At 33.9% G+C, this 17,472-nt stretch overlaps 2 protein-coding genes across 5 annotated transcripts; both read left to right on the top strand.

Moving 5' to 3' along the window:
- The first annotated feature begins 3,615 nt into the window (after window positions 1–3,615).
- Window positions 3,616–9,599, top strand: LOC129304778 (COP9 signalosome complex subunit 2). Of its 2 annotated transcripts, none has more exons than XM_054944567.1 (12): window positions 3,616–3,741; window positions 4,353–4,445; window positions 5,061–5,139; window positions 5,649–5,889; window positions 5,975–6,049; window positions 6,157–6,291; window positions 7,752–7,939; window positions 8,248–8,316; window positions 8,443–8,533; window positions 8,646–8,780; window positions 9,081–9,193; window positions 9,296–9,599. In XM_054944567.1, exons 1-12 carry the CDS (start codon window positions 3,732–3,734, stop codon window positions 9,384–9,386), a joined length of 1,320 nt encoding a protein of 439 aa, XP_054800542.1. In that variant the 5' UTR covers window positions 3,616–3,731; the 3' UTR covers window positions 9,387–9,599. The 2 variants fall into 2 exon arrangements, with proteins under 2 accessions (XP_054800542.1, XP_054800541.1); XM_054944566.1 differs by lacking the exon at window positions 3,616–3,741 and adding an exon at window positions 3,775–3,977.
- A 1,686-nt stretch (window positions 9,600–11,285) lies between these two features.
- On the top strand, window positions 11,286–15,779 carry LOC129307110 (ubiquitin-conjugating enzyme E2 22-like). 3 transcript variants are annotated; one of them, XM_054947978.1, is made up of 7 exons: window positions 11,286–11,429; window positions 13,345–13,407; window positions 13,901–14,045; window positions 14,131–14,208; window positions 14,401–14,513; window positions 14,631–14,734; window positions 15,255–15,779. In XM_054947978.1, the coding sequence occupies exons 2-7, from the start codon at window positions 13,405–13,407 to the stop codon at window positions 15,619–15,621; spliced, it is 810 nt and encodes a 269-aa protein (XP_054803953.1). In that variant the 5' UTR covers window positions 11,286–11,429; window positions 13,345–13,404; the 3' UTR covers window positions 15,622–15,779. The 3 variants fall into 3 exon arrangements, with proteins under 3 accessions (XP_054803953.1, XP_054803954.1, XP_054803955.1); XM_054947979.1 differs by having other exon boundaries at window positions 11,351–11,429; window positions 13,316–13,407; XM_054947980.1 differs by lacking the exon at window positions 11,286–11,429 and adding an exon at window positions 11,501–11,585.
- Window positions 15,780–17,472: the final 1,693 nt, after the last annotated feature.

Genomic DNA, 17,472 nt, shown 5'->3' with positions numbered 1-17,472 from the left:
GGATATACAAACACAAGTACACAGATCGGATTTTGTTGCCTACTTTTTATTATTATTTTACATGCAAGCCAACTTACCCGCCTTTTTTTTTTGGAAAATCACAAACAATAATTATTGAAGAACTTATATTACTTTGCAAGACCAACCATTTCTGAAAATTGCTCTGTATGACCAAAGACCATAAATGTAATTAAAAATTGTTATGGTTAGATAAAACTATCCATCTCACACACATACACATTAAAAAGCCTGTTGGTGGCCAAAGCTCTAATGTGCTGGCACTGCCATCAAATTGTGGCTGGCAGCCAAAGTTTTAATAAATAAGTCTCATTTACATTTTAATAATAGTTAATTTTTTTATGACAATTTTAAAAAAATTAATTAAGTGGTAGAAATGAGATGTTGTGATTCAGCGAACAATTTTTCATTTAAAAAAACTAAGTTTTATTTCTATTTTAATAAAAATTAATTCCTTCATTAATAACTCCAAAAAATTAACACATTAAGTGAGAGCAACAAGTGTTGTGATAGGATAAACAAATCTCATTTTTATTTTAATAATAATTAATTCCTTCAATGCAACACTTGTTTTATCCTCAGTGAAAATAATGATGAAAGAAATAAGTGTTGTGACCAAAAAATTAATTATTGTTAAAATGAAAATGAAATTTATTTATTTTTTTAAATGAAAACTTGTTTACTAGATTGCAACGATTATTCCTATTAATTGCCACATTAATTTTTTTGAAGCTATTCACAATGAAATTGATAGTTATTAAAATGAAAATAAAACTTTTTTTTAAAGCTCCAACATCTGTTTGATGGCTATTGTAAGAGCTTTGACAATCAATGATAGTGGTCTAGCAGTTGGTGATTGTGGTGGGATTTTTAATGTGTGTGTGTGGAGGATAGTTCTATCTTTTCACAATAGACGTTCATTACATTTAAGTCTTTAGTCTCACAATGCAGTTTTAGAATTGTTTGGTCCCAAAGAGTAATAAACATTCTTTAATAATTCTTGGTTGCAATTTTTCCTATTTTTTTAAAGGAAAATGGAAGATAAGCCCTACCAAAATTCAGTATGACCACTCAAAATTAATGGTAAAGTTGAAATTCAAGACCATGGTCACTTTTTGTGGGTTCAAAAAAATAATGTATCGACTAAAACATTAACGTTTGAAATCCATATTTAGTGGCTTAATTTTAGAATATTATAGTCACGGTAATAATAATATATAAGCTGTAAAAAAGGGATCCAAGTATTTAAATTCAATTTCAATATTTTATGATCCTGTGATTTTGCATGTCATTGTTTTGTGATCTTTCGTTTTTATTGGTCACGTATATAACCCATTAGTTTTTTTATTTTAATAACAAACATAATGCACTAGTCTGCCACAGTTTTTTTTTTTTTTTTTGGAAAATGTTTTGCCACAAGGATTAAGAGTTGAACTCCAACCATTTGTTTGAGAAATAACCGACCTTACCAACAAGGCTCTTTCTTTCTTCTCTTTCTTTCCTTTTTTGGTTATTTTGGTTATTATTCGTCATCAATCATTACTGCAAGTGTACGGATCGTTACAAGTGTAGAATATTTTAGAGTTATTATTTTCATGAGGATTTAGGCAAATGAAAGTTAAAATATTAAGCTTTAAAATAAGTTGAGCAAAATCAAAAAATATGTTTGTGTAAAAGTAAGGAAAATTTGATTAAAATTATTTTAAAACAATTAAAATTTATTGAAACTTTGACTTTTAGAGGTGATGATTTAGGATTATTTCTCCCCTTTTTATTTCATAAAACTAAAATTAATTCCTCTCAAATAGATTTTTAATAAAAATAAGTGTTAGTCTAAAATTTCAATTCACTTGAAAAAGCTTTCTCAAGTCAAAATTAAGTATATTTGAAAACACTAAAATTTTATAATCTTTTGAAAATAATTAGTGAAAACAAATTTTAAGCACCAATCTTAATATGATTATAAATGGTTAATAAAATATCTCTATTTTACTTACAAAACCATCAATTTATCTTTGTAAATTTCAAGTCCAATACTATTTTATCCAAGTTATACACCTAAATTAACTCTCTTAAGTATAACTCAAGCGAACAAAATAATCTAAATGATGATCAAGCACTTAAAAGCATTAAATATAGGATAAAATAAATACATATGCATCATTAACTGTAAAAAGAAAGGAATATTCAAGTCTTAATTCATAAAAAGGTTCAAAATAATCCTAAAACAAGAGAACTAGCTACTCATGTTTATAAAAGAGCCATAAATATCACAATATACAATATCCATGTTAGAAACAAAGAGAGAAAGGGGATGAGAAGAAGAAAAGCTAAAGGAAATCCACTTGAATCTCTTCAAATTTTTAATCATTAACAAATCTCCTTCAAAAACCCTAAACCCTAGTAGAGAAAGCTTCCAAGAACTTCTAAAAGTCGCAGCTTCCTCTTCAAAGTGCAGGAATTTCGCATATATAACTCTAGCTTCAAGTCTGATTCAAAAATGCACAGCTTCAATAAAAGGCTTTTGGCTGTGACCAAAACCTCTCGGTCATGATCTCTCAGTTGCAGCCAATTCTTCCTCAACTATAGCCAAAAATGCATTAGTAGTATGTTGTCTTTGGCTTTCAGCTGAGGTCAAAAGCGCTTGGACTAAAACTCAATTCTTCAGTCTTTGTTTTAACTTTTTCTTCATGTAATAACTCCATAACTCCTTCTTTACTCCTCAAATAATGCTTCAACAACTTAAGAAGGTAAGAAATTTTGTGAATCCAAGCTTAATTATACCAATATAAGAATCATGCACAATTTACATCAAGATTTTGTCATTTAAAATCAAGTATGAGATATGCACATTTTCCTATTATATCTACTAGAAGTACGCACGATTTCATAAAAAAGTATATGAAATTATAGAAAAATGTGCTGAGATGACATAAATTTCTATAAGTTATCAGTTATTAAGATATTTCTATAACTAATAGCCATGAGATTAATTTATCAAGAAATATAAGCATCATTTGAGGGGTTATTCTTTCTCATTAACTAATTTTTCACATGCAACTTTAGGAATTAAATTCTAGAATTATACTTTATTTTGGTATAAAAGAGGGCTAATTACACAAACTAAACAAGAAGGGATTGAGGTCCTAAGTCCCGAGCACTCTTTTTCCACAAGTTTCCTAATTCTAGAATGATACTTAATGAGTTGAAACAGCTACCATTAGCTTTCTCTTTTTTTTTTGGTTGGGTATGACAGTTCAATTAATCTGAATTCGAGCATCATGGGTCCCCAAAAGTGGGTGGCTCTTTCAAACATATTTTCTTTATTCCCATCGCCCCAAGAATCAAATCCGAGAATTGATAGTTAAGAGAACTCAAACCCATTGCTGCTTGGGCCAACATGCGTTGGTTACCACCGGCTCTCGCTTGCTTCTTTTTTCTTTATGTATTAACACACCAACAAGGCTCCAGAAGGCAATGAGAGCATTATACTAAGCCCAAAATGAAGAGGACTTAGGTGGTTCATCAAACTTGGGCTCAGAATAGCCCAACAGATGAACCCCGAGGTGCAAGCAGCTATAGCCCATGGCTCCTTCACTCCACTTGGTCACCTGCTTCTGTGGAGTCACAACTTAGAACAGCTTTGAGGTCTTATAGTTACCGGTAGTAACGATCAAATCCCTAATTTGGATCCAGATTCGGGTTGAGTCGATATGGCTTCCGGTATGCGTTGGTTTCTTGCTTCTCAGTATTGGGCGGGGGTTCATCGTTCTTCATGTTCCGTGCCCTCGAAATTATTATCGCCACTACCGTGGTTCCAAAGAAGTCTTTTTTTTTTTTTTTAATTTTTTGAATCTTTGGATACTTATTTGCTATTTCGATCATCTACATGTTTCCTGTGATGAAAGCTTTAAACTGCGCCTGGAAACTTCTAGGATACTTTCGTTGCGGCAGAACGTGTTAGTGGTTGTGTGCAGTACTAGTATTTTCATTTGCGTCAATAATTGATGACGAGTCGTGGGTGATGTAGTATAAGAGATGCTACCGATGTTGATTTCACTCTGAGCCATCCAAATTCTTGAAAACAGCGAAGGCTAAAGGGGAAACAAAATTCAAATATAGGCCATTGATACAATGCCAGTTTAGATTATATTTTACCATCTAAATATGTGGGTTGAAAGTCCCAGAAATTATCTGATCTTGCTTCTTTGTTCTTCGAAGTATTCTTAACCTTCAAGACGTGACCAAATATGGACTTACATTGTCATAATGTCTGGTTTTCTTATCCTCAGTTGACATAGAAAAATTAAGTTCCCGCTTCTATTATTCTGTAGATGCCGATATGGAGGACTATGGATTTGAGTACTCAGAGGAGGAACCAGAAGAGCAAGATGTTGATATTGAGAATCAATATTACAATTCAAAAGGTATTTCCAACAAATATACTAATCAATTCTTCTTATGACCATCTATGACTATTAGTAAGGATTTTTTGGTTTAATCTTGGGCTTGAAGTAAATGCAACATTGACGCTGTCTATTCTGTTAAAACTTGCTGTTTTGTCTTGGAGCTGTATTTTTTGCTTGCTGATATTCTTATCAGTAAATACGTGGTAACATTATTCTGTTGGAACTTAGGAGTTTTGAACCAGTTCACATGTGGCTATTAGCACTGTTGTTGGATGTGCTAGTTAAAAAAAAAAAAAAAACTGATTTCTTTATGTTTAAATTTAATTTAACATAGGATCTTCCGGTTAAAAAAAATTGACTGCAAGTTATTATGGCCATTTCCCATGTAAGCATCATGATTAATTGGTCATATCTAGAAACTCACTTTGTTATCCTGCTGATGTTGTGTTAATAATGGCTTAGCATTTGCTCCTCATGGAAAACTAAGTGAAAAAGGACCTGACAAAAAGTACTTAGCGGTTGGGTTTCTATTATGATTTTGGAGGTTTTGGTTTTTCATAGTTGATGTTTCCAGTCTGGTTTATATTTTTTACGGTTTTTTTATAAGGATAATAATATTTCTTTTGAATGTAGGTTTGGTTGAAACTGATCCTGAAGGTGCACTTGCTGGTTTTGCCGAGGTAGTGCAAATGGAACAAGAAAAAGCAGATTGGTAGGAATTCTATTCTCTGAGTGATGCTTATAAAAAATGATATGGAGGTAGAAAAACTAGAGAACAATATCAACATCACTTGGTTGCATCTCCTGTGGTTCTTTGTATCAATTCCATGATCTGTTGTTGCTTTTCTTTTATTTTTTTGGTCATTTGCAATTTTTTCTTTCCTTGTTGTTGTCTCTCCAAATATTTACTTGCTGTATAATTCTGGTTGCTTTATTAACTCTCATGCTTTTAACGGTTATCACTCGCTTCCTGAACTCATCCTTAGCTTCTGAGCTTAATTCTCATTCAGCAATTATTCTTTTTGTTCAGCCTTAAGCATTCCATTTGAGATTCTTCTCCTGTATATTTTTTATTGATATTTACTTTTTTTATCCTTTGTAATTTATTAGCTGAGAATTTCTGATATTCAAGCATAACCTTTTTGTCTCAGTTCTTCACATTTTGATATTTATTTGAGGGGTTTTATTATAAACTATTACTCATCATATATTACTCATCAGGGGATTTAAAGCTCTCAAACAAACTGTGAAGATTTATTATCGACTGGGAAAGTATAAGGAAATGATGGAATCCTATAGGGAGATGTTGACTTATATTAAGTCAGCAGTGACTCGAAACTATAGTGAGAAATGTATCAATAGCATCATGGACTATGTCTCAGGTTCAGCTAGCCAGAACTTTAGCCTTTTGCAGGAATTTTACCAAACAACTCTGAAAGCCCTTGAAGAAGCAAAGAATGAGGTTAGACAATTAGACATCATCTGTGTCTCATTTTATACCATCGTATCTCCCATTTTTGTGATTCAACCTTTGTGCTTGTCTACAGAGATTATGGTTCAAGACAAATCTGAAGCTTTGCAAGATTTTTTTTGATATTGGTGAATATGGACGAATGAGTAAGGTATCATATTTATTTTATAAGAATCCAACAAAATATAGATTTCTGCGCCTACTGTTACTAGCTTCTACAAGCATTTAATAATTCAATGATTCATTGGACCTTATTAGATATTGAAGGAACTTCATAAATCTTGTCAAAGGGAAGATGGCACAGATGACCACAAGAAAGGAACCCAACTTCTGGAGGTTTATGCAATAGAGATTCAAATGTACACGGAGACTAAAAATAACAAAAAACTCAAGGTTAGAATTAAATATATTATTGTTTGCTTAAAAAAAAAGGAATTAAATAAATTATTGGTCTTTGGCTTGTTTTATATGAGTAGTAATCATTGGCTTTTTAATGGCCTTGTGGATTTTGCTGCAATTGATTCTTAACCATCTTGCGTGCTTACTGATTCTGGTAGAAGCAGAACTCTTCAAATAATGCCTTTTCACTAATGTTTGCTAGTTTTCAAATAATATGCTTTTTACTAGTTTTGTAAAGTTGAAGATTCTAAATGCACCTAATTCTTTCAAAATGTTTGGTGGAATACAAGCATCTCATTTTTTGCTTGTATTGGAGATTATGACAAGCACGTTATCTCTATGTATTTGTCTCATCCTATATTTTTAAATTATTATAGTTTATCTGAATTTCCACCTGTCATTGAAAAAATGCTGAAGCTTAGGAGTTTTTGGATTTATGAAGGTATAACTTCATTCTCTGTTTGCACATCTGCTTGCAATTCTAAGATATCATATTGGCCTGAATTGCTCAAAATCAACCATTTTGATGAAAATTTAAACTTCGCTCATTAGTAGAAATATGGTATTAATGAATGATGTATAGATTGGGCAGTGAGCTACCCTGCTGGTGCATATGAAAACTTGGGGCTATTATGAAATATCACTTTTCATGTTATGGTATGCTACATAGTAATTGAGCTACGCCTCTGATGAATGACCTGGGAGACATCGTATCTCTACTTCTCGACTTTTTAATGTTTTTCAAATATATATATGGATAGATGAAAACATATTATGAGCATACAAAAATTAATGTTTAATGATTAGAATAAAGTAAATTACATTCTCATCCTCCCTCTCTACCTTTCTCATTTTTGCTCCCTCCTTGTCCTAACTAACTACTCTTTCTCTAGTTTCCGCAACCCATTTCCATATATTATTATATTGTGAGGGGAACTAAAAAGAAGAATTTTAATGTGTTTGCTTGGGTTATATAGATCATCAATATATCACCAAGCAACTCTCCCAACATAGTGAGGAAAGTTTGCAGCTTTATTCCAGGGCTGTTCTCTCTTATGATTAGGCAGTGCTGTATCCATGGGGCGTAACTTGATGAGTTAAGTATTTGTAGAAAGAGGAAAATCATTAACTTAAGAATTCCTTGCTAGCTTATAGCTGATCTTAATGCTTTAAGATGGAGTTCGCTTAGATATTTATTTTTTACAACTGGAGTAAGAGCCAGTGAAAATTTTTATTTTTTACAACGTGAGTAAGAGCCAGTGAAGGTTTTCTTGATAGAAAGGAAGGATCAAGGAGTATATTTGATATTGAAACTCTTATGCATTTGGCTAATAAGATTGTTCACATACTCAATGATTTTCCTCATGGATTGACTAACTGATTGATTAAATTTATGCTGGGTTTGGTGGAGTTTGTTTATGTAGTTTACAAGTCTCCGTGTATATTTAATGCAGCAACTTTACCAGAAAGCACTCACTATTAAGTCAGCAATTCCCCATCCAAGGATAATGGGGATAATTCATGAATGTGGGGGGAAAATGCATATGGCAGAGCGACAGTGGGCTGATGCAGCTACTGACTTCTTTGATGCTTTTAAGAATTATGATGAAGCTGGGAATCAGAGGCGTATTCAATGCTTGAAGTACGTTGTAGCATTTTCTTTATAATATATTTCAAACAGTTTTTTAACTAAACACGTGAATCAAAATTAACACAAGATGCATGTTCTTGAATTTGCATGATCAATTCATTGGCCAAAAGAGAGAATATGTACAATCAATTTAAACCAAGATTTTTGTATTTTTAGCAAACTAGGCAATCTTCTTGGTTTTAAGTCCCTCATTTATTTGGATTCAGAGTTCATGTTGCATTGTTCAATTATTGACATCTGTGCCCAGCTGCACAGCTTTTCTCATAAACCATGTACCATTTACTTATTATCCATGCCAGATACCTTGTCCTAGCAAACATGTTGATGGAATCGGAAGTCAATCCATTTGACGGGCAGGAAGCTAAGCCGTAAGTCTTCTGTATCCCATTTCATTTTGCTTGTCTCATAGTTCCTTTTTCCTTATATTTCAATACTTGGGGATGATGTTTGCGCTCTCTTGTCTGATTTCACCTTTCATTTACTGTGTTCTTCAGATACAAGAATGACCCTGAAATTTTGGCAATGACAAATTTAATAGCAGCCTATCAACGGAATGAAATATTAGAGTTTGAGAAAATCCTGAAGGTAAAATACTGAGTCTGTCGTTAGGTTGTGTCATGCGCAAATTTGACCTTAAGAGCTTTCTCCTTTTATATTTGTGTAACTCCTAAGTGGATGTTTGGTGATTGACTTTCAGAGTAACAGAAGGACCATTATGGACGATCCTTTTATCAGAAATTATATTGAGGATCTGCTGAAGAACATTAGAACACAAGTCTTGCTGAAGCTCATCAAACCCTATACAAGGATCAGGATCCCGTTTATATCTAAGGTAATTTTACTCCCATGCCTCCTTCCTTTTAACACCCGCCACCTCCGTCAAGGGGAGGGGGGGAGAATAGTAGAGAAAATCTTGGACAAGCTAAGGCTGACGTCATTGGTTTAAGGGGGAATATGAGAAACTCTTTACTCATTGAGAACGGAACAAGCCGAACATGAACATTTTGAACATGAATATAAAAAACTCATTTGCTTTTATATTCTTCCCATCGTTATGTGTAAGATTACATGTAGACGCACGCTCAAGTTATGAATTAGTTCAACATGTTTGATGAAATCCATTGTTGAGCAGGAACTTAATGTGCCTGAGCATGATGTTGAGCAGCTACTGGTTTCACTAATTTTGGACAACAGAATTCAGGGCCACATAGATCAAGTTAATCGGCTATTAGAACGCTCAGATAGGTCAGCGTTTTCTCGCTTTCATTTCTAGTTTTTATTTGATTCATGCTACGCAGAATTCTAGTACTTCTCACAAGTCATAACCTTAAAAATACTGTGATCCAGATCGAAAGGAATGAAAAAGTACTCTGCTGTTGAGAAATGGAACACGCAGCTTAAATCTCTTCATCAAGCTATCAGCAACAGAGTCGGTTAGAATGTGATTGGGAAATGGTTCTATTTATCTGTCTTCTGTTTCCTCAACTCGCAGTTTTGTCAGGAGAAGTAATTTAGCTGTATGAAGCATCAGGAACGTGCTACCTCAGTAGTGGAACCGGGGTGAAACTCAACTTGTTCATGTATTACTTTCTACATATGATTATTTGCAAATCCATGTCGAGGTAAATTTATCCAATTTTTAGCCCTGAAATGTCTCCATTGTTCACAAGGCCCCCTCCCACTCAGCCTGCCCTATATATATATATATATATATATATATGTATATGTATTGTGCACATATATTCAGACTACTGGCTTTCTCGATTGTCAACCCTCCCCCCTTTTCCTTTTTTTTAAAAAACGGTACATGGCCATAACGAGCAGACATAGTTACATTCGACGTTCACCAAGCCCCTCTCTGACTTGATGATTAGCACGCAAATTACTTTTTCGTTGATCTGTCTATTATTTCACAATGAAATGTGACTCAACGAAGTGTTCATTTGTACGACTTAAAGTTTAAATGCTTATATGCGTAAAACATTGTTTAAAAGGGTTTTAAGAAAACATCTGGTTAATAAGGTATTCTTAATGAAATAAAAAACTAATCAACTAAAAAAAAAGAAGTTAAAAAAAGGTTATATTCTCCTTTTTTGGGGGGTGGGTGGGTATACAGATAGAGACGCCTCTAGGACTCATTGGATGGAGTGGGGGATTGACAGTTTGAAAGTTATTTTCAAGAATCGAGATGGGAAGAAAAATGGGCACCTATCGGATTATTTTCTTTTTAGAGTTTGTGTTTTATGGTTTAATAATGTCATGTAACCCTTTTATTTTAAAAGTTGAATGTGTTTAAAAAATGAAAACAAGTGCGTTTTTAACAAAATTTGAAAAAAGTATAATTTACATTAAAATTATATATACTACTGCTGGTTAAAATGTCGCAACACCAATTTTTAGGTGACAAAAAGCAAATTGTAGATATTTTGAATTTTTGTAAGGTGGATGCGGGTTGGTGATACTGACATTAAAAGGAGGACAAATTCGTCATACGCAATTCATAATCCATAACTTCAATTTTTTTTTTTTAAAGGTTAAGAGTAATTTGAAATACTTGTCAAAAATCAGAAGTTAGTTGTGTATCTCTAAGAACATGTGACAGGGCGCTTGCTGGCACCGCAACGGCTACTTGAGAAGGCGACCCTATAACGTTCACCTCACTGGGCTTGATTAAAATATTAGGTACTGTCACTCACTACAAAAAAAATCTGTCAACTAAATATTTTTAGAATTTTAATCTTCTGAAATTGTTCTTTCCAAATATTACGATACGCTGGATGAATTTATTTAAAATTTATTGATCAACTATGCAGCTAAGCCCTTTTCCCATTCTGATCAAAATCCAGGTATTCTCCAGTAATTGTTAAGATTACTGAATCACTTTCTTATACCGTTGCAATAATTGTTAGATCTAAGATGAGAGAATCCTTGTCAGTTGTAACTAGCACGTTTTCCGGGGGGGAATGCAATCGAATTGTATTAATTCAATCCAACCAGTACCTTTGCAACGACACCAATACAACACTTATTAACTGTTGGCCCAAAAGATAAAAAATAATAATAATAAAACATTTCAGTCGGCGGTGTACTGCACGCCCTCCAAAAGCACGTGGGGGCATCTCTACATGAAGAAACCAACGTCTATCAATCCAGTTGCAGAATGAGAATCTTGGGCTCTTGGCTCGCGGACACGTCATTCAAACTCAAAATTATTTAAATAATTAAACTTTCAATTCAATTTTGGCACCAAAAATAAAAAATATATTTCAATTTCAATTAGAATCAGATTAATAATAATAATCATTATCGGATTTCCAAGAAGATTATTTTATTATTCGACTATAATATATTCTCATTCATATCCTCTGATCAATCATTCCAAGTGGGATCGCATTTTCCGCTCTCATCTGTATTTCATTTACTCTCTCTGTCTCTCGCCTCCCCCTGGCTTTAGCTTCGCACCTGGGAGGCCCCTGATTAGGTGAACTCGCATCTCCATTTTCTTTTAATTTGGTTGTGTGGGTTTAACATTCAGTGTGGAGTTGTGGGAGCTCAATGTCATCTTTCCCCTAATTCTGCGTCCTATGTGTTTATATTGTACACTTTGTTGATGCTTGTCCAATCCGATTTGGCATGGGTATGATTTCTTTCTTGTCCGATTTGGGATGTTGAGGTTCGTGGGTTTATGCTATGCATTGTGCTTTACTGGGTGATTGGTTTCGTTTGATCTGACATGGATGTTCAGTTTTTTGTTTGGCTTCTTTCTTCTTTTGTGAGGAAAATTGTTTCTGTTGCTGGCATGGATTGCACGGGTATGTTAGACAAATGTAATTTTGGAGCTTCACTTGTGTGAATTCGGGCACCAAAGAGCTGCCAACGTGAAAAGAGTTTTTCTAGTTCTTGTGGACCGTCTGTATTAGTTGGGTTTTTTCAAGCTAGTTGCTTGCTTCTTGTACTATGATTATGTGATTTTCTTCGGGCTTGAGGAGCTTATTTGTTTTTACTTGTTTAACATTCACTCCTAAGGCTGATTAAGTGCTCAAAATATTACCTTTTTGTTCTATGTTGTGACAGTTGTAATCAGTATCTGGCTATCTGCAACAAGTGTCGGTCTTATTCGTCATGAAGTATTTCTGTCCGACTCCAAATGCACCTATGCATGAATGTGTCTATTTTTGTGTTTACGGAAATGAGTTGAAAGTTGCAATTTGTGTGCTTTATTTTCTCCTTCTGACGTGAACTGTGTTCAGTTCACTATTGATTTTGCTATATCATATGACTTTAGTTTTGGCTTGATAGGTTTTCCAGGTAATACGGTTTGGTCATTGTGTTGATAGGAGGTACGGTTGGTGTGATGGTGTTTGATTATTCTAGGATGTTTTAGATTCTTAATTTTTTCTTAACCTGACATTGAATGAGGAATCACCTCAAATGTTATTTGTGTCTGTGATTTGAGTAGATATACCAATTTGAATCCCATGTTTGTGTGCTATATTGGTGATACTGGTTATAGTTGATCTGAGACTGTGATGAATTTAGCTACAAGCCTAGGTTTTTTCTTTGACATCCTGGTAAGCATAAACAGCTTCTTAAGCATTCAACTTGCAACTTAGGAATTCTTCTGTTGGAATTATCTCTTTACTATAACATTTTGACCATTATAAGATTTTGGTACGATTCACTAGCTGAAACTTTCAAGTTTCAAGGGAATTTTTTTTATCTATTTCCGGATCAATTGACCAACTGAGGTCTGGGGAGCAGGATAGTCATATAGAAAAGCTATTATTTGAAAACAATATAGTAATATACTTTCGTTCAATAGAATTTAGTTTATGTGGGTTAAACAAGGATTTTGGGATGGTTGAGTGGGTAGTTAAATATAAGTTTGTAAGACTCTGGGTTATAGTGAAGTCAAAAGTTGAATTGTGTTAAATATATTAACATTATTGCTTTGGGCATTGTCATGCTGAATTGGCTTTGATGAATAACTGGAATATTCTAGTTGATGCTATAATTTGCCTCAGCTGTTTAATGTTTGTTGTCCCTGTTATATCATGTATTGCTTAGAGGTCTGCTTTACTCTGAACTTAAAGTTAAAGTCGTGTTGACTGTATTGCCATTATTGGCCCATTCATTCTGAAGTTAAATTGGGACTTGAATACTGACATATTTTTGTTGTTTTTGTTTCTCTAATTTATCTCATCTCTTTGTTATATCTTTTCTAGCATTTGATTTTGTTGTTTATTCATATTATATGCTAGTTAATTCCTCAATATCATGTTGGAGCTGCCTTTTTCCACATAGTCGTAATCAGAATTTTACAGGCGCTTTTGGTTTGGTTTGATTGCTTCCTTTACTCCTGAACAGAAAATTTGAGAATTCAGCAATTTGTGTAGGAAAGGGCTCGTTGCTACTTGGTGACATAAAAAAATAGATTGCAGCTGTATTTGAGGCCAATGGTAAGTATTTCTTTTCTTATGTTACACAACTGCTCTTCTGTAGTTTGACTCCTGTTGGAGGCTGTTCCCCAAGGCTTGCATTGTTTGGCCTTGGCTCATATTTTATTTGTGGAGTAAACTTGCTTGTCGGTCTAGTCTGACCTTCAGGACATCTCTTGGCATCCACCATTTGATTCATCTACTGATAACTACTATTAGACTGGGTGTGTGTGCGTGTGTGTTTGTATTGGTGAACAGACTCAATATTCATTGAGCAACTGGATTGGCTGTGAGTTCAAGCCAACTTATTAGCCGGTATGCATGCACAACTGGATAGGGAATTGAAATGGAGGAAATTTTAGCGGAACCATATCCTTCACCATGAACTGAATAATTTTGGTGGCTAGAGTTATCATGATGCTGATAATATGTTTGCGGTTTATATTCAATGAAGTTGGCATGGATGTAAGTTTTGGCCTTTAGTGTCTTGAGTTTTTTGTTGTTGTTATTGCAGGCAACAAATGAAAATCTTCCTCCCAATGTAATAAAACAACTTGTCAAGGAATTGAAAAATCTTGATGAATCTCCTCCTGAGGGCATCAAAGTTATGGTTAATGATGATGATTTTTCAACAATATATGCGGACATTGAAGGCCCAGGCACGTAGCCTTTTATTTTGAGTCGATATTTGAGTATTCAGTCACATGGTTCAATCTAAACCAGAGTTATTCATTATTCTTGCAGCCGGGACTCCTTATGAGAATGGAGTTTTCCGCATGAAATTGTTATTGTCTCATGATTTTCCAAACTCTCCACCTAAAGGTATATTTACATATTAGGAATTTTATTTTATTTATTTGGTTTAGTGATTTCAACTTAGGCATGTGATAATGAGCAAGGGACATACTTTTTAATATATTTATAAGCGCCTGGAATGGCTACATAATCTTGTCTAAGCTTTTGTGAGTTTTGCAACTTTACTAACCTTGAAGCTGTCAAACCTAAATGTTGTAGGTTATTTCTTGACTAAGATTTTTCATCCAAATATTGCAACAAATGGAGAGATTTGTGTCAACACGCTAAAAAAAGATTGGAATCCCAGTCTTGGGTTACGTCATGTTCTTATTGTAAGTGTTCAGTTCACGCAAGCAAAATCTTGTTTGCCTGTACGGTTAAGCATATCTATTTTGGGCCTTATTGAATAGTTTGACATGTCTGGTCTTCTAACTTCTGATAATTAACAGGTAGTTAGGTGTCTATTGATTGAACCATTTCCAGAATCAGCTTTAAATGAACAAGCTGGTAAAATGCTGCTCGAAAATTATGAAGAGTATGCTAGACATGCCAGGTATGTTAAGCCAACAATGCTATTGGTGTTGTCAACTCCTGTGTTGTATGGGATTAGTGGGATGTTATGTGAGAGACCTTGAGCGCTAACAAAGACTAATCATGTCCTCAAGTCTTATAAAGGCAAGTGAGCATTGAATTAAAACTTGAGATTAAAAAATAAAAATAAAAAAATACTGCCGCTTCTCTTTATCTGTTTAGTTCAGCCAGAGCCAGACAGCTAGCTATATATTAGTTTACCATATTTCAGATAAATTTATTTTGTTACTTTTTCTGTGAAATTACAGTTACTTATACCGATTTATGATTCAGAAGACATGTAGCTCGCGGCTCACTTAAATATAAGAATAAACTAATAATACTAATTTTATACTTCTATGGTAATTTTTGCTTTGGTTTGATGCCTGCAGGGGCTGGTTTCCAATTCAGTTTACTCTCTCTCTCGTTTTTTCTCCCCTCCATATTTGATTTGTATATTTTCCTCCCCGAGTATGTGAGTAAGTAGCTTCTTTTTCATGCAGGCTTTACACAGGAATCCATGCCAAGCCGAAGGCCAAATTTAAAACCGGTGCCATATCAGAATCTACAACTGCATTGAACGTTGATCAGAGCAACCCCCCAGTTCTTAAAACTGATGTGAAAAATGCATCTCTGGGTGCTTCATTGCCATTGCAGTCCTCTTCAGCCCACTCAGCTATGGCAATTAGGGGGAGCAATCAGGAGCAGCTAGTTGCTGCTCCAAGTGAGGCAGGCGTTAATGGCTCTTCCGGTGCAACCATAGTGCCTCCTACCTCTCCTGCACCACAAAAGAAGGAAAGTGGTCTACCAAAAGCTCAGGCAGACAAGAAAAAGATTGATGCCAGAAAGAAAAGCTTGAAAAGATTGTAATGAAGTTGTCGAGTAATTGAACTCTTCATTTGTAGTTTTGTTGACTGACTGAAAAAGTTTAAGGGGGACTAGGCGTAGGCGGGTTTATGTCACATCGAAAGCAGATGCCTCTGGAAAATGTTTAAAGTATACATGTATACATACGTAGTTATGCGGTTGATGCTGTGCCCCTGCCTTTTAATTGTTTTTGCATCCATTGGGGAAGTTGGGCGAGTGAAGCAAAGTTGGCTGGAGAAGAGGTGAAGCAAAATCTGACACACACACACACACGTTCAAAAACATATTTTATAAACGGCTGCGAAGAGTACAAAAAAAAAAAAAAAAAGGTTGTCAAATTAATAGCTAAGATTGGGATTTAAATTACATACGAAAATTTTATCTATGTAAATATGTATGTCATATATAAATACTGTTCCATGCAAAAATACGAACATACAAAACTGAGAAGGGCAAAAAAATTAACGTGAATTTTATATTTTATGTTATGTTGTATTATATTCAAACTACAACTGACGTATATCAAGTATTGACGTGTAAACTGAGTCGCCCTGAGTGGCTAAGCCTACAGCATATTCAAAACATGCCCAGATGTATTTTGCTAATGATAGTTTTCCTTAACGAAAGGTTTCTTAATGGTTTTAGATGGCCAAATATAATTTCCATTAGCAGCCATGATCGTTCTGAAATAAACTTTAAAACTTTACAATAATGTTGTGATATACGCCCTCAAGGAGCATCTTTTACAAGTCTTAGTTCAAAATATAAGATATTGGGCAATTTCTACATTTGTTTTTTCAATTATACCCACATTTCATTTATTAATTTTTTTTAAAAATGATGTATTAAAATTTTAAATATCATTATCAAAGTATTTATATAGAATATTTAATGAAGGTAAAATTAAAAAAGGTATACTTTTTTCAAAAATTTAAAGTTTCAATTAATATTTTTTAAAATTATGAATTAATTATCAATGTTTTATATTTCATATTTTAGTTCGGAGGGAGTAATAATTAAAAATAATAAATATTCAGAATATATGTAAATTTCAATCTTTGGTTCCATTTTTTTCTCCTTAACTATTTAACACTATAGATCTATGTGTATACTTTACACCAGAATACATTATACGTCTTCATTGCTTTTAGAATATGAATAAAATAGAATGCTCCTCCAGTCCTCCCTCCTCTATCTCCAAGAATCAGTTTTCGAGGTTAAGGCGTGGAAAACTGAAAAATGATCATGCCAATAACAATTCGTGCAACTAATTTATTAATTGTAAATGGAAAATAATAGTTCTAGTGCTTTTCAAATCAATTTATGGAAATTGAAGATCATTCCAAATAATCCTTGAGGAATCGCAAACAGATGCAATGATTCCAACATATTGCACATGGCTAACTCCTTTTTCAGACTAAAGCAGCACAAAGTCGGTAATCTCAAGAACGAAAGCCTAAAATTTTTCTGCGAAATACGCAAAATTTCAACCACAGCAGACAGAATTCAGAAGATCTGCTCGTTCAAACGTGGGATATTGAATCATCTTTAAACAGGTAGTTTCATAAAGAAAACAATAACGAGGAGGGGCAAATGGAGTGAAATATTCAAATAACCATTAAAACTTCTGTGAGACAATGACAAGGCAAACAAGAAGGATGCAATTCCATTATCGACAACTAATTTTACAGATATGTGTTGTGAAGGTTGGATTCAAAAGCATCAGATTAACAAGCATTTAAAAAAAAAAAAAAAAGGTCCGGGGGTGGGGGATTACGGCTACTACATATTGTCTGGGTAAGACTTAAATTTCCTATATCCTTGCTATCAAATTATCCTTGATTAAAATATGTC

Source organism: Prosopis cineraria, unplaced genomic scaffold, assembly GCF_029017545.1.
Source record: "Prosopis cineraria cultivar Desert tree isolate PC_DT_omini unplaced genomic scaffold, ASM2901754v1 PC3, whole genome shotgun sequence".
Taxonomy (NCBI): domain Eukaryota; kingdom Viridiplantae; phylum Streptophyta; class Magnoliopsida; order Fabales; family Fabaceae; genus Prosopis; species Prosopis cineraria.
The sequence above is the reverse complement of the archived record's forward strand: the minus strand, read 5'-3'. Positions and strand labels throughout refer to the sequence as shown.